The sequence below is a fragment of the Clavelina lepadiformis genome, chromosome 3, assembly GCF_947623445.1.
Source record: "Clavelina lepadiformis chromosome 3, kaClaLepa1.1, whole genome shotgun sequence".
NCBI classification, from domain to species: domain Eukaryota; kingdom Metazoa; phylum Chordata; class Ascidiacea; order Aplousobranchia; family Clavelinidae; genus Clavelina; species Clavelina lepadiformis.
The window spans coordinates 7,770,367-7,795,592 of record NC_135242.1 but is presented as its reverse complement, the minus strand read 5'-3'; the positions used below and the strand labels follow the sequence as shown (position 1 = coordinate 7,795,592).

Sequence of the window (25,226 nt, the reverse complement as noted above, 5' to 3'; positions counted from 1 at the left end):
AATTTATGTTTCAGAATTGGCCTTTCTGTAAGATTTGATACCGTGTCTGGCAACACCATTTGAAAATAGGTTGTTGTTGGAAAACGGGCTGGCCGTACAGTTGATTTGTTTGGTTCGCAAATAGGATAAGCGTTTTTATATTAAGTATTGGAGCCAGTCAAAAATTGAATTGAGTTTGAGAGTAACAACGAAACATTTTCTGGAAGGATTGGAGGAATAGGGATATTAGAGATGGCAAAACGAAAGCACTGTATGCGAAGTCGTCATATCTTTTCAGCTTTGGTGGTGGTTTTGAGTTCGTTCAACGCAATATGCAGCGCAAGAATGGATCAATGTTATCTGCGTGATCACAAATCCCAGCGTTGTTTGCCTCCGTTTGTGAACGTAGCTTTCGGCAAGACTGTTGTAGCGACCAACACGTGTGGTACACCCGCTGAGGAGTATTGCCTGCAAACAGGTGTCACCGGTGTCACTACGTCATGTCACGTTTGTGATAACGGTGACCCTTCGGAAAGTCACGATCCTTCGTTCTTGACTGATGAAACGAGTGATGATCTGGAAACATGGTGGCAATCCAGCACTATGCTGGAAGACGTCCAGTACCCGAATGTTGTCAACTTAACCCTTGACCTAAGTAAGTCAATTGATGTATTCTGGGCCAAAGCTTTGTTGTAAATAGTTCTCTGTCTTTGTTCTTTTAGCGGTTTGGAATTTAATTGCTTTGCTTTATAAAAATTATAGAACATAACCTTATTACCGTAATAGGCGTAGGACGCTGCGCTTGATAGGCTCAAAGGAGTTAACCATGAGCGAACGATATACGCAGTTAACCACGTTCGTGATTAAATATTTGTCGACCAGGGAAAGATTGTGGTCATGGTAAATCAAATGTCTGTCTTCAAAGGTTATTTTTTGTAAAATCTGATATTTACCCACTCAAATTAGAACACGTTGAAAACTAAATCTGAAGTTTGAACAAATGCAGCGTTAATATCACGTTAGGGCTTGTATTTAAGATCCATTGCATACAGGTTAGCGAAAAGTTTTTCAATGTTCGCTGGCCATAGCTTAGTTACAGCTCAATTAATTGCGACTTGCACAATTTTCGAGTGCTTTCTTGGCGAGCTGATAGTTGGTTGTTCAGATTTTCCACGTTATTATAAGAATTCCTATGGTGTTACTTATGGCCCACTTTTTATACGATACTCTCAAGTACTTCAGCGTTACGCCGACTCGTATGTGTTGGGACTGGCTATTTGACGTCACTGTGACGCCATCGATTTAAGTAGGCTATTACAGTATAAAGAAGACTAGACCAATTTAAACTTCCGTAGAAATGAATCCAATAAAAGCACGGCAAAATCGCAGTCACTTTTGCCAAGACATGTTTTCCATTATACAACTTGGTATTCACAAGTTGGAAAGCGCTGGGCGTAATCACTTGAAAGACAAAGAAGCAAATCGGAAAAAAAGCTTTCATAGCAAGTTTAACCTGATTTTTAATTTGTTGCGATCTATTTGCAGCGCATATATTGGCTCTATCGCACGCGAACTGGCCAGATTATTTCCACTAATAGCAATGAGAAAGTGTGCAAAAATGCCAATGAAATCGAAAGTTCATTTCCTGAAACTTTCTTGCTTCTTTATGTGCGTTCAGGCTAAATACAGAGCGCGTTTCATTTGCTCACCAGTTTTGATTGCTTCCTTTACGCGAGCACGTTCTGCGTCATAGCACTTCAATCAAACTCTTTTCGTGTAATCGTTTATGACTTTATGTTATTGTGGTAACTATTTGTCTTGGAAACTTTAGCAGCATGGTACTGGATATCGGCAGGAATTTATACCAAACGGATTTCGACAACTTGACGTTTCATATTGTAGAAATGGCTTTTTAAAAATATTTCCAAATTCGATTTCCAATTTTTTTAATATTGCAACACAATCCAGTAAAGATTGAGTCGCAGCTGTGTTTTTTTGCTTCCCGCACAGTAGTTATTACCATACGGAAACCGTAAGGTGGATTAAGGTTTCAATAAAAAGTGTTGTTCGTCGATTTTGTTTGGCTCCAGACTGTAGTGTTTAAAACAAAAGACTCCATTTGCAAGCGAGCGACCAGCTACTTTGCAGTAGCTCACGATAAAGACTACCTTCTGTGTTATTTGCTTCGGATGGGATTTTTCTTTTGTATGCATTCAGATTTAATGGGAGGGTATTTTCTCACGTTGCTCACCTCGATTACAACTAAATCCATTGTAATCTAAGTCTGGGTTTTAATCATCAGCCTGACTGCCGTTTCACTCATCCAGCACAACCGCGTTTTTGTTGTTTTTTTTTTGGTTTTCTGTATGTATCCTGGCAAATAATTACTACCATGCTTGCTATCGAAAATTGGCCACTCATGTGCGATTAACTGCCCAGTTTCCTGGTTTGAGAATTATGTTTAGCGGCCTGGCATATTATTATAAAATTATCACACCACAATTTTGTAGTCATGTTGGACAAAGCCGGAAACCTTGGCCTGTACTTTTGCTAGGTCTATAGTTTTCAGTTGGATGTGGTTCAGTTTACATAATATCGTAATTCTGTTTAAACACCGGCGGCCTTGTGATTTGTCGTCATTTACATATCCAGACGTTGTGGTGGTTATTGGGGTGCTGTTGTACGTGCTTCATGTCATATCTAATCGGGCAAAGACCATTGCTGAGATAGGAAACCACTGTGTTCTCATTTAACAACATCATTTCATGTCAGTTCCACTTGAACCTATCAATTAAGTATGCACCCTCTGTCGTTCATGGCTTCTTTGTAACCTACTTCAAACCCTGCTTGTATATAATTTGTGCTTGCTATGGGCTATACGATATTGTATTGGCTGCAACTCATAAGAAACCGTTTAATGCCGCTTTCGAAAAACGTAAGAAACTCTTGCATCTGTTTAAGGTAAATTCAAGAAACATTTCTTGTATGTAACGACATAGTTTTTACCTGGTGTTGGTTTTAAACGCAAAAAGGTGTATGTAATTCCAGCTTAAGATTTCTATCACAAATACTTAAAAAAACGACGAAAGTGTAACGTTAAAAGTCCATAACCATTTTGTTAATGTGACAGCAGTATAGTTTTTTGCCGATTCCCAATTCCCAATGTGTTGATGTGAAAGTATTAAGTTAACGCCTACTACCTTAGTATCCCACGTTGGCGATGGAGTATATAACAGGGTCTTGCGGAAATTGGCTTCGGATGAAATTTAGTTCACGTAAACATTCACGCACCACATTTTCGCAAACAACTGGCTTTTGACACTTTAGTGTGTTTTAAACATAGCCCCCATTGTAGTTCCTTTCTCACTTAACGTAAGAAAGTCGCAAGTTTTCAACTCAAGGCTTTGAAGTCTATGAATTTTCAATACCGATCAACTTTATCACTAGACGATAATATTCTGTGGTTGTGTAACTGTCTCCAGTACGCGTCTTTATCAGTTTTGTTACGATAGTGCGGAAACGCCGTTAATCACTGTTTGTTTAGGTTGCAATATCCTAGCAAGGAATTTTAAACTCGTATTTCCTGACGCGACTTTGACTTGCCCGCTGTCGCCTGCAGGCGAAGTTGACACTGAACGATTTTTTTCTAACTTTAACGTCGCATATTTGCCATAGTTTGCCGTAGCATAATTCCGGTTTGCGGGGGTTCGGCATTGTCTACTATTGATGCGATTTGAATGCCGATTTTCGCAAAAAAAAAAAAAGACTGTTTCAGTCCATGCAGTCAGATAGTTGCCTATTAAGATTTTAAGTAATCTGCATGGGGGCATGGGACAAAAGGCACCGAGTTCGAAATACATATTGCGAGTGTGAGACCATTGTTACCATAATCGTCACACATTTTCAAAATAAAACATTAAATAGACTCGATTAGCGAGCATATAATGCGATTGGTTCAAGTGGATCATGTGACTCTCTGGACAGATTTTATTCCACCCCTTTCATTTTACCTACAATCTTGTTCTTGTTTATATGCATTTTCAATTAAATGATTAACACACGTTGTTGCTTTAACTTATGTCGTTAAGGGCGCCCATAACTTTGATTTAAAGTTATGCCATAAACTTGACGCAGAGCACGTGCGCGTTGTACACACAAAACTGCTTTCCTTGAATTTTTTGCCTTTGATCTGTGGCCATTCATGTTGAGTAGGTGCACGGCGAAAAGTGGTTAGTGCTGGTCCGTCGACCGTTGTTAACGATAAAAATTACTCGATCTGCCTCTATCAAATGGCATTGTTCCAAACGATTCATTTGCATGATTTACAACCGGCCGACTTTTCTTTTGTAGTTATTGCTTGTAAGAACAGTCATCTGGCGACATTAGAAAGACTGAGATTAGCTTGGCCAGTATGCTGTTTTTGTACATTTACGATATAAAATGTGCTTGCAAAGCGTTTTGCGGAACTACAACTATGCTTTTGTCGCACAAAACTTTCAATTTTTCTTGTAAATAAACGAAGTACGAATTTTCTTTGGAAGTTTGAATGTTGAAAATCAAATCCGTTGCATCCCCGGTGGTTGCATTAAATTCTTTGTTGTTGCAAATTTTACCCTTGACGTTTTCCAATAGTCAGGTTTCACTAAAGTGTGACGTGATGACTAGTGTGCGATCATGTCGATGTTACTCGCGTATTACCCTGTAGTAGGCGTTCCGACAGAAATTGCCGAAATAATTCTCGCTACATCTGTGTGATGTGGATGAACGACGTTGTTTTATTTAACCGCTGTTGACAGATTTGAACGTCTTGTGGGATAGACTTTGATAGACAAACCCCATCAGCTGCTATTGCTAATTTTGTGTTTCCATTGCAAATTCCAACCTACGCGTCTAACTATTTACAGTAAGGTTAATTTTTCGCTGGGAAAATTATATTGCGATTATTTTATGTGGTATTTCTTGATTTGAACGTTTGACGTTTCAGCGATTTTACGTAGGCCACTTATTGTAAAGTTATAGTTAGGGAAGTCAAAATTAGTATTGTGGACACCTGAAAAAATACAAGGTTTCTCACATAATACCAACCGTAAGTGGCGCCTTGAACATCCTTTTTTGATAATAAAGGCGATTTATCTTTTCTTCGTCTCAAACCCAAACAGGCTATTTGAACAGGAAGAAAAACGTTTATTTTGCCAATTACAAAATCCCGGTCTTCGATTTTCTGAGGTACACGGCCTGGGGAGAAACTTGAATGAGAAAGGAAATAGTCTAGACCGCAACTATAACTAAAGTATGAATTTTCTATTAGAATCACAATTAAACATTACATGGGTGCCTGTAATTAACCGGTCTATGATGATTGCATACAACCCATGTTTTTTATCATGTTTTCCCCAGCGCAAGTTATCAGTGTGATAAAAACCGACTGCCATGTATTGTGTTGTAAAAACCGCACTTTACGTACATTGTCGTGTGTTCACTTTACTTGAAATAGATGTATAGTCTTCATTGCAAAAAATCCATTTATAATATTAAAGTGTAAACACGAGTTAAACGTCGTTACGGGCTTGATTAACGCGGTTTCCGTGTTTTTGTTCGCCGATGAAGTCAAGGTATGTACGGCGACGGTTTCTTTCCTGTGATCATTGAAGCATAACCAAGTTGCGCGCACGCCATTAAATGGATTCTCTCTGGAATGCGACTATGTTTGCTGAGTTATTACTTAAGACAATAAACAATAGTAAGCTGTTTTAGCAAGGGCCACGCTTATTGCCGTATTTCTGCCTTTCTGCACAACCGCAACCATTACCCACCTTTTAACCCTTTCTCTGGAATTAGTGGACTAAGGATTTTGCATGCGGTTTTTACCACACCAAACTTCAGTTCGCCTGTAAAAGTGAAAAGTGAAGCGCCCTGGTTTTGTGCACGCTGTAGCATTTTTCAGCCGGTTTAACATGCTCAATTTCTTTTACACTTTGGAGCAGAAAATAGCAAATTGCGTTGAAATTTCTACAAAGCCCGCGGCTAATAAGAATTGCATTCATGGCTTTTAATAGTAAAATTCCATGCTGATTGTAAAAGTGTGATTGCCCTAAAATGTCACAATCAACTCGTTTCTTGGGCCTAGTAAAATATTAATCATACGCCAAGAAAAGGAGAGAGACTGTGCATTGCAAACTCGTTAAATTATCCCTTCGTCATTTAATTTCGCAATTTCATCTGACCGAAGATACTGACCACTATCTTATGGCTGTGCTGTGAAAACTGACTGATGTTGAAGGAATGCATGTGAAGAATTTGTATTTTACTTGCTTGTGCTTTAATCTTCCAGTTTAAGCATTGTCCAATGTTGGTTAAAACGAGGCTGACGTTTGTGTATCTTCAGCAAACAAGACAATTCATTTCAGTCATCGGGCAAATGTCTACGTATTTGTGGTTAATAGGTCAGTTGTTTTATTGGGAGTTTGTATTAAGCGGACGTGTGGCGGAGGGGCTTCTACATGCCACAGATAATAATCGCAATATCTGTCCGTTAGAAATAACTAAACTTTTCGACAAAGAAGTTGTTTTTTTTCTGTTATTTTGTTCCGTATTTTCTTTTTGTTTTCCCAGTGATCTCCGCGAATGAGTCAAAAGTTTTTAAAATTTTTAAAATTGCCTATAATATTATTAATTCAAATCATATTATTTTCTGTCCATACCTGAGCACACTTTGCCTCTTCAAGGTTTTTAGCGGCTCCTTTGACGCACCTCTTGCCCATTTACTTTGTTGGCCACTTTGGCATTTGACAGACATGCTAGAACGCCAGCATTGCCGCTTTTCGATCGTGTAGGTCTTTATTAAGGTAATCAAAGACGTCTACAGAAAAGAGCGCGGTAGTAAGAATAATAAATCCACGCCGAAACGTTGTTATATACAAAAGTCTATACGTGTTGTAGTACATCGTTTGATTGTTCCCGTGAATTAATTGGAGGGGTGTCGTAAAGTTAGCGCGGAAACGCGGGCGATTGAGACGCTTTGAGCGGTCGCCTGTACGCGTTTCTAGACGGTCTACTTCCTGTACGCCGCAAGTTGACAACGCTCGCGTCTAGATCCGTTTGCTTGAAGAGAATGGACGGAGAGGCGCTTGCTCTCATGGCAAAATGCTTTTGAAAAGTTGTAACAAGCCTCCACGGCGCTAAAGCCTTTGTACCAGGCGTTCACCTGTTTGCCAAGCTCATTTGCTTGGCAATAGCTATGGCGCAGGTGAGCTTTCATTCGGAAAATCTCCCCGATTTACAACCACAATCAGTGGTTCACCACTTCATCGTATAGCGGCTAATTTGGTATAGTATTCGATTAAAGTTTCATTCAGCGGATGAGATTAGTTCACGGTAAATCGACGAATTTGGTTGTAAAATTGGCTGACCAATAAGATCGCTTGCAAACTATTCCTTTCAATGAAAAGTTACTACGAAAGCGATTTTATGCTTTTGTAAATAATATTTGAACTAAAAATAAAACATGATCTAGACTTCGCCATTTTAATTAAAGCATCTCCAACGTAAACCAAATGGTCCTCTTTTAACTGTAAGTAGGATAAAGAGCCTTCTCAAATTACTCCAATAGTGGAGGTATGTAGACCGATCTCTTGTAATCCATGAAACCATCATAATCCAATGGATTGCCAATATCCGATTACTGCTTTTGCAAACACTAAATATGGTCAGGTGCATATGGAGAGTTTGGAGAAGAGCATTGTTTTTTGTCAAAAAGTGTTAGTGCTAAAACATACGGAAACGCCTTCCTGTATTATCATTTATCGTTACTTGTCTGGGCCCTTCCCAAAGCTTTGGCAGTGACTACTCAATTAAATCGTGTCGCAATACAGTCTTGTGTAAACATACAATAGCCGACTGTGGAAACCGATAAACCATGAAGTACATCAAAGGTGACGTATTATAACAACTGAAAACCGGGCTCCTTACTTGCTTTTTCAAAAAAAAAAGACTGAAAGAATTTAACGCGACCTGACGATTTGCCGAACTTTCCTTCAATTAGATTGTTGTGGCTGCTCAATTCGTTCATTGGAAAAAATTTAACTCTATACATCAATGCACAAATTAGGGTGCTGATGCTTCTGTTATCCATTGCATCCTTTGCTTGTCTATTTGCTGGAACCCCTTGTACAACTGGACCCCCAACGAAGCTACCACGGTATATCGAGCATTGTATTGAAAGTTTTTGACCCGTGACAGGCGTTAATCAGCGACGATCGATGTGACTTTTTACGTCACTATAGTTCAGAGTGTCACCATCGGAAGTTTTTATCTTATGCAGCAAGACAATCGTACGGTTTCGTTGCTTTCGAACTGATTTAACTTCTCTTTAAAGAGTCCATATCAGGCTTAGCTGGGGTCAGAAGTTCATCCAAAACGATTTTCTAATCATTTGTGGTTTTTATTCCAGATAAGGCGTTCGACATCACATACGTTAAGCTAAAGTTTCACACTTCAAGACCAGAGAGCTTTGCCATATACAGAAAGAAATGCGAAGAATGTGATTGGCAACCGTTTCAGTATTATTCCGGTTCATGCTTCACTACTTATGGAATCGACAACAGGGTAAACAGCATAACCTTAATTTTGCAATTACGCCACGGCGTGCTCTAATTTAGTAACAATGTTATTTCATTTATAGTTAAACTAAACCGTCCCTCATATACATCCAGTTGTATTGTTGTGATTGCAGGAAATTGTTACAGTCGAGAACGAACAGAAAGCTTTATGTACTGATGAGTTCAGCGATATCTCCCCACTCACTGGAGGAAATGTTGCTTTCAGCACACTGGAAAGCAGACCGAGCGCCTACAACTTCGACCGTAGTCCTGTGTTGCAGGTGAGTTAAATCACAGTTGTTTTGAGCTGCTGCACAAGTGTACACTGGATAAAAACTTTATATGAAACCTACAAAACCCACGTCCTACCACGATGACGTTTAAGTTAACATACCTTAATGATGATAACCTTGAACTTTGTGCTTCAGTGTTGCATTAATTGATTTGCAGTGGTATAGTGTAATTATATTGCTCTGTCATTCCTTGTAGTTTGGCAGCTGCCATCGTATTCGTTAGTTAAGTCTCCGGCATTCATCTTTGTTGTCCACGTCACATAGGTAATGCTGTATACACCGATGCATTGCAGTTTATTTATGGGTCTGGCATTACGGCTAAGATTTGGAATCTTTCGGTGATGACATTACGACATGAATGCTTTATTGCGTTTGTCAGCAAATTCTGAATTCTCTAACGGTTTATTCAGGACAATTGAAAATACGCCAAGACATAAACCTTGTAACGAATTTATGTTTTCAAAACTTTGCTGATGTAGCGCCGCACTGGCTGGAGTATGACGTCACAAGGTTGTCAGCGGAGAACGGAAGCTCAGCATATTTAAATCTGACTTTAAATAGTGACCTTTCAAGGCCTCGTTCGGTGACCAAAAAATCGTTTCGTTTTAAAACCCCGGGCTGGAGTATTTCGCTGTAGTTGGCCTTATCAATTCCTCGTGTTTAGGCAACACTGAATGGTGCTTTGCGGCATGACATGACCGAACAATTGAGATAAAATTTCGGCCGTGTTCGTGCTTTTCAGTCACTGCAGCGTAAGGAGCCGCATTGTTACATTTTTTCTCATTGCATTGTTTCGGAAACCGAATTTCCGATATTCAACAAACCGCTCACCTTATGCCCCGCAGGCATGCAATGCATGCGACCGATCCCTTGTTTGATATTTCTCGTTCTCTTTAAACGCGTTTGCAATAATGAACAATTTTGAGCAGTGTTTTGATCGCTTTTTTATTGTACAATATCCATTCAAATACGCATAGAATGTTAACGAAATTATTATTGGTTTGTTAGCGTATTTTAGCAAATTTTTATTGAAGGAGAAAGGCGTTTGCCTGGAGGGAAAAGCTACGTTTATCGATCAGCGTGCTTAAACATAGGAAAATATGTGCACTTAATCACAACAATACTTGCCATTTGTCCATGGACATAACATAACGTTTATACGAGTGTTACGTCGTACGCTTAAACAATGTTCAAATTTCGGCAACAAGAGCGATACTTCCGCAGTATTTGCAGCTCTAGCGCATTTCGGAGTGGACCAGCATGAATCATTGATGTGAATTGTCTGCCCGAGGTCATTTTTTGGTACGTTCGATTAGTATTAGTTGAAAGTGTGCTGTGCGCCGTGAAAAAGGCCTTTGTTTGGTTGTTCCTTATGGGAGCGGCGAGCAATACATTGCACCAATTCTTTTTCGTTAGACGAGAAATTTGATATTCGACTTTGATAAGATCGCAGCGAGCCCTAAAGCTGAGTCACTTCCATATCAAGGTCTGCAACGCATTATATAAGTTCAGCTTTAAATACGCAACTGGCCCTAACTGGGTATGATACCGAGCTTGTGGTAGCAGTGGTATGTTGATAGCCGAAGAACGTGACCGCTCTTAACAGTGAATTATTTTAATCGTGCAAGAATGATCCCTCTCCCGAAACGTGTCTTTGACAAGAGAGAGGATGATAAATTGGACGACTGAGGCGCACGCGACTAACTAAAGTGTTTTATTAGAATTCAAAACCATCCGCGTCACACAATTGTGTCTCTTTTTCCAGGATTGGGTCAAGGCGGTAGCCATTCGCATCTCCCTCAATCGCATCAACACTTTTGGAGACGAAGTCTTCCGAGATCCCAAAGTTTTGAAATCTTACTACTATGCTATTTCCGATTTCAACGTCGGCGGAAGGTAAGGAGAATAAGAACCATACGTCACAGTTTCAGGATAATTGGGTTAAATCTCTTAATTACTAGCGGCGTGAAATATGTATAACTGTGCTACAGTATAATGCTCTACCTTTAAGATTATTTGTATGGCGTTTTTTTCGCATTCTGTGATCAATGTAAAACGCTTAACACTTCAAAATTTAGATAATAACCAGTAATTTTAGCCTTCAACGAGCATATCAAGGTTTAACTTTTCAAGCTTGATTTTAGTCCCAGATTAGACTATTAGATTTTCTCTGTGTATATTTGGTGTCAGCGTACCCAGTACTTGACCCTTCTAGTCGCTTCTCAGTAAAGCGATATAAGATTCTGACAAAGGAGGTCTATAACTTTGCTCTGAAGCACTGGTTACCATACAATCTATACAGTTCGCCTTAGTGGACGGCTAGACGTCTGTGGTTGTAACGTTCGGTCTTTTTACCAAATAGAGTTTTTAATAAATGGCACAGCCAGCCTAATTGAACACAGTCTTTTTGGTAATAGCTAAATTTACCAAAATTATTACGACATTCAAATAAATTACAGGTAAACAATTGCAATTACCCGTAATTGCTAATAATAGACGAAAAAACGCCCAAACTGATCTCAGCGCTTATCCAAGCCTTATAAGTAAGACATTAAGCATAATGTCACTTCACGATCAACATACGTTAATCTACAATGTAAAATATTCGAAATCCATTGATCAAACGCGCCGATTGTTGGTTAATCATGACGTTGTGTCTGGGTGACGTCAAAAACGCAGGAAACGCACCTGTGCCAGTGAAGAACAATTAAGGCTTAGTCGGTTTGGTTTACATTTCCAGTTGTAATATCGAGCAGCTGGGGGTATTCCTTTGAACACTGACTAAACTATATTAAGGCATGATTATTAGTATCTTTAGGCGTGCAATTGTTTTGTTTAGTGTGGTGTTTTTTGAGCTGTTTTGTTACTCCATGTTGCATTTGTCGCAGCATTCAGATACATTACGCTGAAGTCAGATTTAGACACTAGCGGCTGGTCCGAATTAGTTTATACTCTTGCATTAGTTTGAATATTTAATCATCAAATAATCTCACCACTCAGGTGTTCATGCAACGGGCACGCCTCAGAATGCTACCTGAGTGCAACGAACATCCTGCAATGCAGATGTGAGCACAACACAGCTGGCAGGGATTGCGAAAGATGTGCCGACTTTTACAACGACCGTCCCTGGTCGAGGTCAACAGGCGAAAACCCGGGAGAATGCCAAGGTTTGTTGTTTAATTTAATCTGTGGGCGTTGTGTGCTCAGACGTTATTTTAACCGAACGGTGAGGTTATGTCTACATATTTTATGCGCGAAAGCTTTATATGAGCTCGCGCTATATTTTGAAACGATTAATTCATTATGAGAAAGGCGTCGTTGGGCACAGTATGGGCTTGCGCATACTTTCCAAACGAGGACGAAAATGCCCCTCCGGTTAAATACACTGTGTATTTTAGACATAGGTTGTTATACAGCATTCACACGTCTTCTACTGGCAGTTGACTTGATGCCAGACATGGTCTACTTTGACCTATTTTATCGCTCTTTACCCTGTTGAGCTCTGACGTAAGTGTTGGAAATAGCGTACAGTGTCTACTATTTTAACCACGGCTATCATCTTTCACAGCTCTTGAGCTTGTTACGACTTGACTTTCATCTTATTTTGACTTGATTTGGTTATCATAAGAGTCCCTGAGTGACGTTGTATGTGTGTGCTATATGATTGTTAGGTGCAGCATGATGTTTGAGCTTGTCAGTTGCAACAAATCTAATACATGTTTACATTTTTGTTGTCTGTAAAAACGACGATGTGTTAAACATGGTCTTGAAATTTCGTGATTAGTCTGCCATCAAATGTGAATGCATTCAATAATACGCGTCCATTGTAATCAGAGATCGATCTCTTTCTCTACATAGTGATGTGGACATGGAAAGTTACTGGTCTGCTAGATGGCGGTATAGGTTACAATAGCAAAACCTTAGTGTTTATTTATTAATTTTTAGATTAATTATAATTAACCGTAATAAGACCTGTTTGAGTGAAATAGGAATGGAAGTTGTACATTTCAATGTTTTAATGCTATTTTTGATTCTTTCAAGTACGTATTACAAGGAGTTAAACTGTAATTATAGAATACGTCATCATTCAGTAATAATAATCATATTTCCTGGCTTGCCTTTTGACTCTCCATACTTTTTATTTCTTGATACATACTTACATATCCTTTGTTGGTGGGTGGCATTTCGAGAAAGGAAATTATGGTTTTAATGTACAGCAGCTGGCTACGAGAAAAGTGACCGTTTCACGAAACACTTAACACATGGACGTTATTTTTATTTTATTGTTTTTGTTCGCCATAAGATAATTATAGTTTCTTTGTAAAGCACCGAAGTGCGATTGTGTTGTTGGGTGAAGTTGGTTTTTCAAGAAGACAGCATTAAAAAAGCCACTGCCAGAACACCAGTCAGATTCCCACACATTTTCATTATTTTGGTTTCCTGACACAAACGACGACCTTAATAGGCAAGTGTTAAAAGCGTAATTCCACGTCAAAATTACATGGCAAGTTCACAAGATAACGGCCGCTCCTTTGATTAATACCGGAGCATTTCCCGTTATTTTAAAATATAGACTTAGGAAATATAGACTTAGTTTATTCATTCCTACATACAGAAACATGGTCTTGACCCCACGTACGCAATATGACCTCATAAGGTAGCATTTTCTTATAAACTTCAACTTAATCAATCACTGTTTTACGTAAAGAAAGTTTAAATACGTACGTCGCACATGCAAGGTTTGAATGTACCACTTTGAAAACGTCGTTGTTATTGACGTCATCAAACTTCAGTACCATTTGACAGCAATCTTTTCCGGCGATTCATGTCATTTGCGTCTACTCCAAAGTTGTTTTTCGTATTTCTACTTTTGCCATGGTAGACGAACCTCCTACTCAGTGCGGTTATTACGCTTCCAACCACACGCTACTTTAATATTGTAATTATAGATTTTGAAATGCCCTGAAAGTGTTTTATTTCCCATTTCTCCTCTGCACGTTCAGAGATATTGAAACTTAACCATGGCGTGAACTTCCCGCTAGATGCGCAACACTCACCAAAGTGTCTGTCATCGTTAATCACTTCCAGAATATCACCTCATCTATGTCACTGTGAGCGACACTCTCGCGAAAGTTTGTTGTAAAACGGTGGACCGCTTCCTATTTATGTTGGAATAAGTCAGAGGCTCGCATATCAGCAGACGGTGAAGAAGGAATGATGTCATCTTTTGTTGTTAGCGAGAATCAGGAAAACCGTGGAATGGACTCCCCTTATCTGTCTTAACCGACGCTGATTCCACCGGGTAAACTCACTTACGCCACTTCCTATATTAGTAATAACTAGATTAGAGCTTGCGAGCGAAACTAAAAAGGTACCGGGCTGTGGATAGTGGGCAGGAAAGGTTGGTAAAATTCGAAAGTAGACTGGCATTGTCAGCTTATTTTTCACGAATTATCCATTTATTTCGAAGTTTTCTTCCGTTTTTACGGAGCGTTACTGTATGGATTTACTGTTTTGTTATGTAATGTAAATGGTAACAGGTTTGTAGACGACGGTTGTGAAGAAAACTACAACAAACGTACTGCTTATAGCTCGGAGTATTTAGAAATGGATTAGAGTGTAACATTGTATTTAAGAAATGATAAACGACTGTTTATTTCAAAGTATAGCGAAAGTTGAGGGAAGTAGACACTTGGAACTGTCGGAGCGTTTGAGGTAAACGTCGCCAAGTTGTTTTCAAGATTCACAGTAAATAACAGGCAGCCTGGAGCCAATAATGAGAAACCTCTTTGCTCATAATCTTATTGCGCTTTTAATTGTCCTCGTCATTTTGACGTCATTCGAACAAGTTACGCTTGCTTACTTGATGTGGGATGGAACTGGTTGGAAACGTGAGTATAATGGACTTACCAAACTCTCTGAAAATGCTCAATATAAACGTATACAGAAAACACGCATTATAAAAACATTTTATTTCCTTTGTCAACATTAAGATGCTGTCTACGCCATGATTTGCAGATTTTCTTAGTTTTTTGCGCGAACACGCGTTTGTCAATGAAAATAAGCTAAAACAGCTTTAAAAGCAGGCCAGGACCTAATTATACAACACATCTGTCCGAAGATTTTTATCACCTTTATAGATAAGTGTTGCCATGTAACGTTTACTGCTAACTCCCGTTATTGTTTTGTGAGAAACCAGAAATCTTGGAGTGTTACGTCATTTTAACCGGTTCTGATGTACACCAAATGAACCTTAGCAGGAAACCATCCTTCTTGTTCAGTATACCGTATCCATGTATATATATTCAATCCATATTGAGCGTGTAACCTCCCAAGATGTTGTTGGCCTTGTGGTTAACTATTGCATATTACTTATTTTGATATATTATATACCGTAGCTTTGAATATGAATTAGTAAAGTTTATTTAATTATTCTCAGAAGTGAAGTGTGGAAGTTTATTAGTTATGATATGATAGAACTTTTCGAAGTGCATTTTTGACCTGTTGTAGATATAATAAAGAAGGACTAAATGTTCCATTTCTTAAACAATTTTAGAGCTGATTTTGATGAAGTTTTGTCTTCTTTTTTCAGCGTGCGATTGCAACGGTATGTCCGATACTTGTTATTTCGACGCCGAACTTTATCGCCAGACCGGTCATGGAGGCCACTGTACCAACTGCAGGGATAACACTGACGGACCGCACTGTGAATTTTGCCTGCCTTATCATTACAGGGATTCGGCCAACAGATGCATGTCCTGCGAGTGCAGTTCGATTGGTAAGTGACAGAGTAAAAGTTTTCCCCCTATAGTGTTGCGATAGTGATAGTGATCTCAAGTAGTGTCATGCGTTTAGCGTTGACCCTTATGACTAAACGTTGAAAAATTCCTTTCATCTTGGCAGGCGCAAACAGCCAACAATGCAATGAGGACGGTCAATGTACTTGCAAGCCTGGCGTCGGCGGGCCTCGTTGCGATCAATGCTTGAGCGGTTATTACGGACTTAGCGAAGCTGGTTGCTTGTGAGTGAAGACTAAAAACTTGCAGTTTTCTTATAAATGGTCCGTTATCTTGAATGTTGTTTGTTCCAAGCCCCTTGTTTTGACAGCTTTGTCCCGTCAACTTGCATGTATATTGTACAGTGCACGGCATCGAACTTTTGAGGACAAGTTTGTGGCCTTGAAAAAATTGTCTTTTTTACGTTTCAGCCCATGCGCGTGTTCAGCGGAAGGCAGCGTAGAAGGGAGTGTGTGTGATGCTGAGACTGGTAACTGTGTCTGCAAACTGAACGTCGAGGGAAGAAACTGTGACAAGTTAGTATTCATCTGATAACTTACATCTAAACTTACAGTAATTTTTGACAAACCAAATCCACCTTTTATGTTTAATTGAAATGTTACAAAACAAACATCGATCTCGTGGTGTTCTTAATGAAGCAAAAACTCAATGTACAGTGCATTCTTCACGTATTAATGCAACACAGGTGCAAGTTGGGCACGATGAATCTCCAAGCTAGCAACCCTTATGGTTGCACATCTTGCTTCTGCTATGGCCATTCCGCCTCTTGCGAAGTCGCAGAAGGTTTTACCGTCGCATACGTGCTCAGTGAGTTTAACACAGGTGAGTTTAGGGCGTGTCTGCCCGCGTTTTTGCATATTTTTTTGCTTTTAGGAGCTATCTCTGCTTGTACTTTTAGCGTTTGTGTTCATGGTTTCTGACCTTAAAATAGTGAAAAAATGAAGCATTGCAGCGATGCGTCGGTTAACGGAGACAAAATTCCGCATCACATAAGACTTGATTTTCCTTTTGATAAAAGGGAGAAGAAATTTAAATTTGCCTTTTTACCTTGGTGATACGTCTGGGTTAAAATCTTAGTCGTTAATCACTTCTCACCTCAATCAACAGATTGAGTTGTCCCATTTTTATCTGAGCGTTTCCTCCTTTGAAGTTCGTGACGTAAGCGTGAGTGGCTCGTCACCGAAATCACTGCGGAAATTAACGAATATTGGCACTGTCCCAATAGATCACACAATTTCAGCCTGCAGCTTAGTAGATTAACGGTCGTTCTCCTACTACTTTACAGATAGCGACGGATGGCAAGGTTTGGACCGTTACGAGGATCCCGAAGCTGTTTCCTACACTGGTGACGCAATCAGTATGGCACCGGACAATTTCTACATGTCGTACTTCAACGCGCCAGGTAAAAACCTCAGCTGGGGTCATTCGATCACTGATTAATTATCTCGGGTTTCTCATAGAGGTGACAGCAGATTAAATTTCACTTGACTTTATCGAACTTGTGATTTTCACTGTAAACATCTGCTGTGTTTGCCTTGGACCGCAGAACTAATGCATACAGTATTTTCATAATAAAAATGAAATATAATATCTTAATATTTGTTTTTGTCATTTACGTTGTTATATTTATTTGTTGAATAAAATCGTTATCCTTTTCCGGAAATAGGAAGGAGTATTGGGAAACCCGTTTCCTCTCTATACGCCACTGGTATGCTTTAAAATCTGTAAAATTATGTAGACAAGTTCATCGGAATGCAAAGATTCAGTTACAACCAGTTCCTCGAGTTCGACTTGTGGACTCGACCGAAGTCAGGAGACGATCTCGGAAGCGGTCTGGTTGCGTCAGATGCCGGCGGACCGATCATTCCGGCCCGGGACGATTTGGTGCTGGAAGGTGGCGGGATTCGAGTGGTGGCAAGCATCACGGATCAGGTTATTTTCCTCTACTGCTTCCGAGATGACGTTTTGATCTTCATCGTCATAACCACGATCATGTTTTCTCTTGCAGGTGTATCATCCTCTTCCGAACGGAGATCGCCAAGTCTACCGTGTACGTCTTCACGAGGCTGCAGGATTTTATCCTCGCGTTTCTGCTTTCGAATTTCAGAAGATGCTCAACAACCTGACTCGGATTAGCATCCGCTCCACATACGGAGAAGAATGTGAGGATAATAATTTAATGATGACGATGTTCTAGGAAGATTAAAAATGAGCGGATGATGTTAATGCTTTAAGCATCAATGCGATGGAATATTATCTTGCTGTGTGAATTTTAGTCCAGCTTGTGTTTTCTGCTTTTGTCAGTGGCGGGTTACCTAGACAACGTGCAGCTCGCTACGGTTGAGAGAGACGGTGCCGGTCCGAGAGCTGACTGGGTTGAACAGTGCGACCCCATTCCCGGACATATAGGGCAATTTGCTGATCAATGTGCCCCCGGTTATACGCGCGATCCACCAAATGGGGGTTTGTTTGCCCCATGTGTACCCTGCAATTGCAATGGGCACTCGGATACTTGCGACCCAGATACAGGTATATAAACTCCTTATATTTTCTTAATTTTTACCCTATTTTGGAGGTCAGAGGGAATGTTTCGACAGCTTCATTCCTTACACGACTTCTCGTTTTCAGGGATTTGTGAATGTGAGCATAACACTATGGGCGACCACTGCGAGCTTTGCGCCGACGGTTATTATTTCAACGGCGACGAATCGAGGCGCGGAACTCCGCAAGAATGTCAACCCTGCCCATGCCCGGAAAACTCGGCTTGCGCTCTGTTAAACGACGGAAGCATTGTTTGCACGAACTGCCCACCTGGCCACGCTGGTAAATTAATGATTAATCCTATTTAATTCCTTGGTAAATCGGCTTAATATAACGATAAGAATTTTTAATCAACGCCTTGGTAAACATTTCTTTTTTCTTTCCAGGTCAACAATGCGAAATCTGTATGGATGGTTGGTTTGGAAGACCACGCGGTGACGCACCTTGCCAGAAGTGCATGTGCAATGGTAACATCGATGCCAACGCTATCATGAACTGCAACCGTACCACTGGCGAATGCCTAAAGTGTATTCACAATACGACCGGTTTCTATTGCGATCAGTGCTTGCCCGGCTACTTCGGCAAAGCGGTCACTAATAATCCAGCTGAAAGATGCAGACGTATGTATGGCCAGAATGTGTTTTTTTATCTGGACATATGTCGATTTACAATGATCGAGTAACGCGATTTTACAAGTTCGGCATGTTTAATATGTTACTACTTTATGTTGCAGTTTGCGATTGCAATAGCATGGGAAGCAGACACTTGACTGCCTGCAGCCAAGGTGGAGGACAGTGCGATTGTTTGCCCAACGTTGAAGGTGAGTGAAAAACAGGTTTAAGTTACCATTCTTAACTGATAACGAACATATCGAATGACCGTTGGTGGACAATAAATTACCAAACTGCCGACATCACAAAAAGTTTGCCTCGTATCATCCACTTAACACTTCCACTACTACCACAGGGCGGCAATGTGACCAGTGCAGAAAAGGGTTCTGGAATTTAGAAAGCGGCGAGGGATGTGAGGCTTGTAATTGTAATCAGTTAGGCTCGAGCACAGGCGAGTGCGATGAAGGTAGCGGTCAGTGCGATTGCTTGCCTGGGGTTGGTGGACAAAGGTGTGACCGATGCTTACCCAACTACTACGGTCTATCCCGGGACGGCTGCACAGGTACGTGGTAGATGCTGTTATAGTTTAGTCTATAGTTAATTGAGACTTAAATAGTCATTAAAAGTGTACGTTTGTATTGTGTTACAACTCTAATCGCGTCAAATATTTAAAATTAATTGTTTTGGTTTTAACTTCTTTGCAGAATGTGAATGCAATCCTGATGGTAGTGAAACCCTGCAGTGCGGGGGCGATGGCCAGTGTAAATGCAAGGACGGCGTGTTTGGCGTAAAGTGCGACAAATGTCAAGAAAATTACTTTGATTTGGCTAACGGTTGCGTGGGTAAGTGTTCTTCGCAGTATTTTCCCCACCCCAGTAAATGTATCATTCTGTGTTTATGTTTATAAAATACTTGCTTAAGCGTCGCGTTTTCTTACGAATAAAACTTCTCCAGAATGTCCTGCTTGCTACGGTTTGGTGCAAGACGCAGTCGCCACGCACAGGAATGAACTGGCACGTCTTGAAGACTTGACTCACAACATCGGTGACCAGCCGTCCATGGATACGCAAGGAAACCAAGAATTCCTAGATTCTCTGTCTGATCTGAACAAGACCGTCCATGAACTGTACGACGAGGCAATGAAGAACCAAGGTGGTTCATTTTAGCTTATACTCTCATTGTGCAATAAAAATACACACACATAATAATGCCTCTTCTTTTAACCTTTACAATGTGCCATTGTTTTTGGGCCTCGTTGGCTCCCTGTATTACATATATTAGGCATACCAGTGGAAAACTGTGATTGTAAATAAATGAAATATGCCCTACAATCGCTGTGGGATTTCGAACCTGTTACCTTCGTATCTTGACGGTAAATGTTTTTAGATCAACAAGAGCGCCTGGCAGATCAGGTCGACCAGGTTCAACTCCAGCTTGACGAGTTGCTTATAAAACTCACCGACGTTGTGAATAAGGTCGAAGAATGCGCTGCGTCCGTCCAGAAAGCTGAGGAAAAGAACGTAGCTAGCATGGACGACACCGAAAACATAAGAGATTCACTTGCCGCAGCCCAGGCAAAACTCGACCAGGTGAAGCAAATCTGCTCAAACTTGAGCATTAGCATGGAATAAAATTCAATAAACTGCTAATGTTTTTCAATTAGAGTTTTTTTATTTCAAAGTTTCTTATTTATAACTTATGAATTTAACTAGGGCTCCGATTTAAATGCCTAAATCGGAATTTTGAAACTTTTATTGTTCCATTCCATCTAGGCGATGGACGACTTGATCCAGGCTCGCATGATTGCAGACGACAGTTTGAGCAAGGAAGATAATATGAGTAGGATAGCTCAGGAGGCGGAAACACTTGCAAACAGGTAAACTTCTCTCCGAGGCCTACCCTCAATTCTCCACATCCTTTTTATTCCAGTATTTAGCGTATTGCTTGTTGTTGTATTTGTGGTAAGACAATATGCATAATTGCATACACTACAAATGCGTTCCCCAGACATCAGATGATGGCAGAGGAGATAACCGATACTGCGCAAAACGCTTATGACACCTCACGAAGGGCCCAGGAATCCATCCAAGATGCGATCGATGTCCTTGAAAATTTGATGTACACCTTGGATGATATGGTCGAGTCAGAGTAAGTAAATAATCAATCGATTTGTTCACTGCACAACAACGCGGTCTAAGTATCCATGTTACACACTTTTGCCGCATCCAGTTGTTCCGTAACAGTGCTGTTTGTGATAAGGACGAAGATTCCAGCCGCTCGAAAATTGCGCGAAGACCTGCTGAACCAGTCAAGTGTTGTTCGGAACAATGCAGAGACTGCCAAGAACGAGTCGACCGATCTTTTCAACGCAGCCGGTAAACTCAACGTACCTTCCGTGGATACAGAAGACATGAACACCAGGGCGCAAAACATTATCAACGAAGCTGATGAGCTCATGCCGCGGGTGAGAAAAAACGCAAGGGTTTCATTTTAAAGCCATTTTATGTTATGCTGAGAACATTAACAACCAACCCTAATGTCAGAATTCAAGTTTTAACTCAACAATATAAAGATCGTCATTAATTAAATTCAAATTTGCGTTGTTGTTAGATTGAACAAATGGAAACGGAGTATAAAGACAATTACAAGGACCTTGAAGCAGACGTTGACAAGGCTAAACAATCACTTGACTTAGTTATTCCTGCCCAACAGGTAAGCAAACGCAAGTGTTCGTACCAACTCTCATACAGTTCTTCATCTGCTTAAAGTATAGGACTGATTTTGCTTACTTATATTTCAGACTACTGATATCCTCATGGCCCAAGTCGACGCCGCAAAAGCGCGGGGATTGGAAGTGGTAAGAATGGCCAATGAAACGTATAATGCCGTGCTAGCCACCAAGAGTACATTCGAAGGTAGGCGGAGTGTTGATAGATTATATTGGTTTCGATGCATGTTTTGCGGGACGTAATTTTGTTGTTGTTCAATTGTGTTACGAACGATTGCTGTTCACAAATATGCAAATATAAACATCAGAATTCGTTTTATTACCTTAGCATCACTGCAAATAGGTTTAACTTTAAGATATTCCGCTTATCACTTCCGTCATCTGCATTTCGTATAATCGAATTATCTTATAATCCAGGCTTCGACGAGCAGATCAACGCCAGTCGTGAAGAGGCAGAACAAGCCATGGCAAACGCAGATGCCATTGAGGACAAGATAACCCAAGCCAATGAGATGACAGAACAGACAAGAAACGCGCTGGGTACCGCTAGGTCCGTTGCCACGCAGGCGAGCGGCAGAGCTATGCAAGCTCTGGATAATGCGGAGGAGATACAAGATGTAAGTAAAGCACTTTTGTATTTTGAAGTCTCTGGTAGGACTCCTAACTCTTATATTAATTGTATAATCAAACATCATGAACTACCTTTGAAGTCTTTGTCATTATTGTCCGGTTAATTAACATCACTAGTTTTGAAAATTAATGCCACATTTCTTGACCCAGAATGCAGGTCGAATTCTCACTGATGCCGAACGCAGCCACGAGAAGGCAAACGAGATCAGCAGTGACGTAAGTAATTTGGAAGATGACCTTGAAAAAACTGAGAACGCTTTGAATAATGCTGAAGATGCCGTGGCCAGCGAAACTGCAGCGGTGGAAGAGGTAAGCTCTATTTCTACATCATATGAGCCGCACTTTTGTATTTTCATCACGATGGCGACTTACTTCCGTTTGATACTTCCTGTATTCAATATGCAATGTATTTGCTTGATGTAGTTGGTGCGTTACACATTTGCTTAATTCGAAGCATTCGGTCAAACTAACCATCATGTAACTTGCAGGTTATTGCGTCTGCGACCAGCGCGAGCAACAAAGCGGCAGCCACAAAGACAAAAGTGAACAACATCCTGGAACAACTACAATTGTTGCTGGATCGTATAAGTATGTCTTAGGAGCATAGTATGCTAACAATCCTTTCTTATTTCGTTCTATAAAATTCTATAACGATAATGGAAACCATAAAAACATCGAAACTACTGAATAATTTTGATGGATCACGTTTATCTCCATCCAAAAAGTGATGTCGATTTTATCGCAGACTCCATGGTTGACGTTGATGAGGATGAGATTGCAGGTTTGGAGCAGCAGCTGGAGGTATTGCAGAATCAAGTGGAAGAGGCTGGAGTCGGCGATACGATCTCAACCTTAGAGGCGGGAGTCGCGAAACAGCAGGAGATCCTCCGGAAGTACGACGCTTCTATAGCGGTTATTGAGAAAGACATCGAAAACCTCCGACAGATCGAGGGTGCCATTCCAGACAAATGCTCAATTAAGAAGGGAGTCGAGTTGCCATAGTTTAACTCATTTTGTCGGTTTAAGGCCATCAGACTCTACCAGTCGGCCGGTATGAACAAACACTGATCTACACAGCGCGTTGAACAACATTCAAAGAACGCGACGTTTTATTTGGGATCAACTTGTATTTTGTGAAATGGCAGACAAATAACGTTAATTGTTAAATCAGTTACAGTTAGCACCGGTTTTATCATTTCTTGATGAATTCGAAGTACCGTATTAATAATAGAACCCTGCATACTCTACCGGCTGCCGCATTCTTTTGGGTCCCCATTTTTACTGTTTTATTTTTTTAGTCGAATTATATCGTGCGTTTTCAAGTGATGTATTGCAGCATAAAAACTTAATTTGTTTTTTTTTTACTTTACTCTTCTGCCGCGGCCTTGGCCACTCTCCGTTCGCTTTTCCGCGCCGTCGCACCCATCGCTCCCGTCGTTTCTATCGCTTTCCACAGCAATAAGACGTGCGCTATCGCGGGCTGATGGTGACGTCATTGCGTGGCGTTAATCACCCAACGAACTTCGACCTTGTTCGGGTTAAAACAGATACACACAAAATGCGAATCCATTTTATTGTTAGTAGTGCTGGCCCGCCTACCTCACAATACACAAACACGGTTTTTATCGTTTGCTTTGTCCGCCCCTGTTATTTTTTGTCGAGAAGAATGGTTAATTATTCTATCATTTTACAGTATTTTCTTAAACGCGTGCGGCGCGGTTTCTTCCTGAAGGTGCTTTGAGACGGTTTCTTTTTTCGTGTCGTGTTCACCATTTTTCAGTCCTTTGCCCCTTCCGTAACTTATTCTGTACATAAACGTGTCGTCATTGGCATTTAATATCACACGCTTCGTTTTTCTTGCTTGCTTTGACGCGTTCGCAGGTCGGGCAGCATCTGTATTTCAGTAGTAGAAATATATATAGACATAACCACTATGTGTGTGCGTTTGTTTTTGTGTGCACCAGTTTACTTTTATGGTTTTTCGACGCTCGTTTTAACCCTTTCACCCCCTTTGTACCCCGGGTTACGTATGGCCCAGCACATGCCTTTATACAGCATACGAAAGGTAGTGGCGCCGCCATGTAGTTGGCAAGCACGCCCGCCTTCGCTCGAGTTTTGCGTCTGATTAGTCGTTGTTGCTCATTGAACCATTATATAGTGTTTCTTGTGCGATATTTGCCGTGTGAGTGAGGTTTTAATGTCTCTCATCCGTTTTAATGTTTTTTTAATCATCATCCATCTGATGTAACCGAGCAAACGCACCAGTTTTTAACCCGTTAAGGCTTCATGTCAGTAATCCCAAGTGCTACAATACATATACCTAGATGTGTCTTAATGTAACGTTAAGTATTTTCATCATTTTCTATCTGCCCAATCTGCTTCACAATATCGGGTTCATCATTTTGCCTTGCTGTCTTTCCTTGCCTACGTGAGTTGGAGACATGGTGCCTTTTAAATGCGAATTGAGCAATTCATTTACATTTTATCCAAAAGCAAAGCCAAAGCTTTTTTAACCTTTTGTATAACAAATAATTTTGACAATCTTTCGCCTGTTTTATGAAGCCACTTTGAGACTAAACGTTGGTGCACTTAAAAGTAGCTTAACGTTTTTTTATGGAGTAAGAATTTTCTAAAATAGGTTTTTATAACTTTTTATTGCGTTTAGAATGCATTTACTATTGTTGGTCAGGAAGCATTTCTTGCTTCGAGCCGACGAAGCTAACTTAGTATGTGAAGCGTTTTATCTCATTCCGCATGATCACATTTAGCTTGCTCGTGTATTTCGCTTAAACACAATGTGGTGCGTGTTCACTTTCATTACGAATCTCATTGAAAATCAAACCCACCAGTTACTAAGACTTGTTTGCAATTTCAGGCAGTGAGTTTCTGTAGTAATTTTATCTCCTATTACGCATCAACGTGTCAAGTGATCAGCCGAAATACTTCTTGTAAGTTTTCTGACAGTTCGTGTATTATAAATTTAATGTCGCGCTCGTAAAAAATATAACCAAAAAAGAAGCCAGCGTAACCTTTTGTAGAAATAGAGGTAG

At 40.4% G+C, this 25,226-nt stretch overlaps 1 protein-coding gene across 2 annotated transcripts; it reads left to right on the top strand.

Annotated features, from left to right (window-relative positions):
• Positions 1–25,194, top strand: LOC143448329 (laminin subunit gamma-1-like). Of its 2 annotated transcripts, XM_076948019.1 has the most exons (29): positions 1–634; positions 8,429–8,583; positions 8,711–8,857; positions 10,635–10,765; positions 11,870–12,036; positions 15,462–15,647; positions 15,773–15,890; positions 16,077–16,181; positions 16,352–16,488; positions 16,952–17,068; positions 17,405–17,598; positions 17,675–17,828; positions 17,971–18,195; positions 18,295–18,489; positions 18,594–18,827; positions 18,941–19,027; positions 19,174–19,380; positions 19,523–19,660; positions 19,773–19,970; positions 20,205–20,407; positions 20,591–20,694; positions 20,826–20,966; positions 21,078–21,282; positions 21,429–21,530; positions 21,619–21,733; positions 21,964–22,163; positions 22,327–22,485; positions 22,665–22,764; positions 22,922–25,194. In XM_076948019.1, the coding sequence occupies exons 1-29, from the start codon at positions 232–234 to the stop codon at positions 23,176–23,178; spliced, it is 4,884 nt and encodes a 1,627-aa protein (XP_076804134.1). In that variant the 5' UTR covers positions 1–231; the 3' UTR covers positions 23,179–25,194. The 2 variants fall into 2 exon arrangements, with proteins under 2 accessions (XP_076804134.1, XP_076804135.1); XM_076948020.1 differs by lacking the exons at positions 1–634; positions 8,429–8,583; positions 8,711–8,857; positions 10,635–10,765; positions 11,870–12,036 and adding an exon at positions 14,255–14,760.
• Positions 25,195–25,226: the final 32 nt, after the last annotated feature.

Coding starts and splice junctions, on each gene's coding strand:
- LOC143448329 (XM_076948019.1), top strand. CDS start 232: ATGGCAAAACGAAAGCACTGTATGCGAAGTCGTCATATCTTTTCAGCT. Junction 8,858..10,634: donor ACCGTAGTCCTGTGTTGCAG/GTGAGTTAAATC, acceptor CTCTTTTTCCAG/GATTGGGTCAAGGCGGTAGC. Junction 21,531..21,618: donor TAGTTATTCCTGCCCAACAG/GTAAGCAAACGC, acceptor CTTATATTTCAG/ACTACTGATATCCTCATGGC.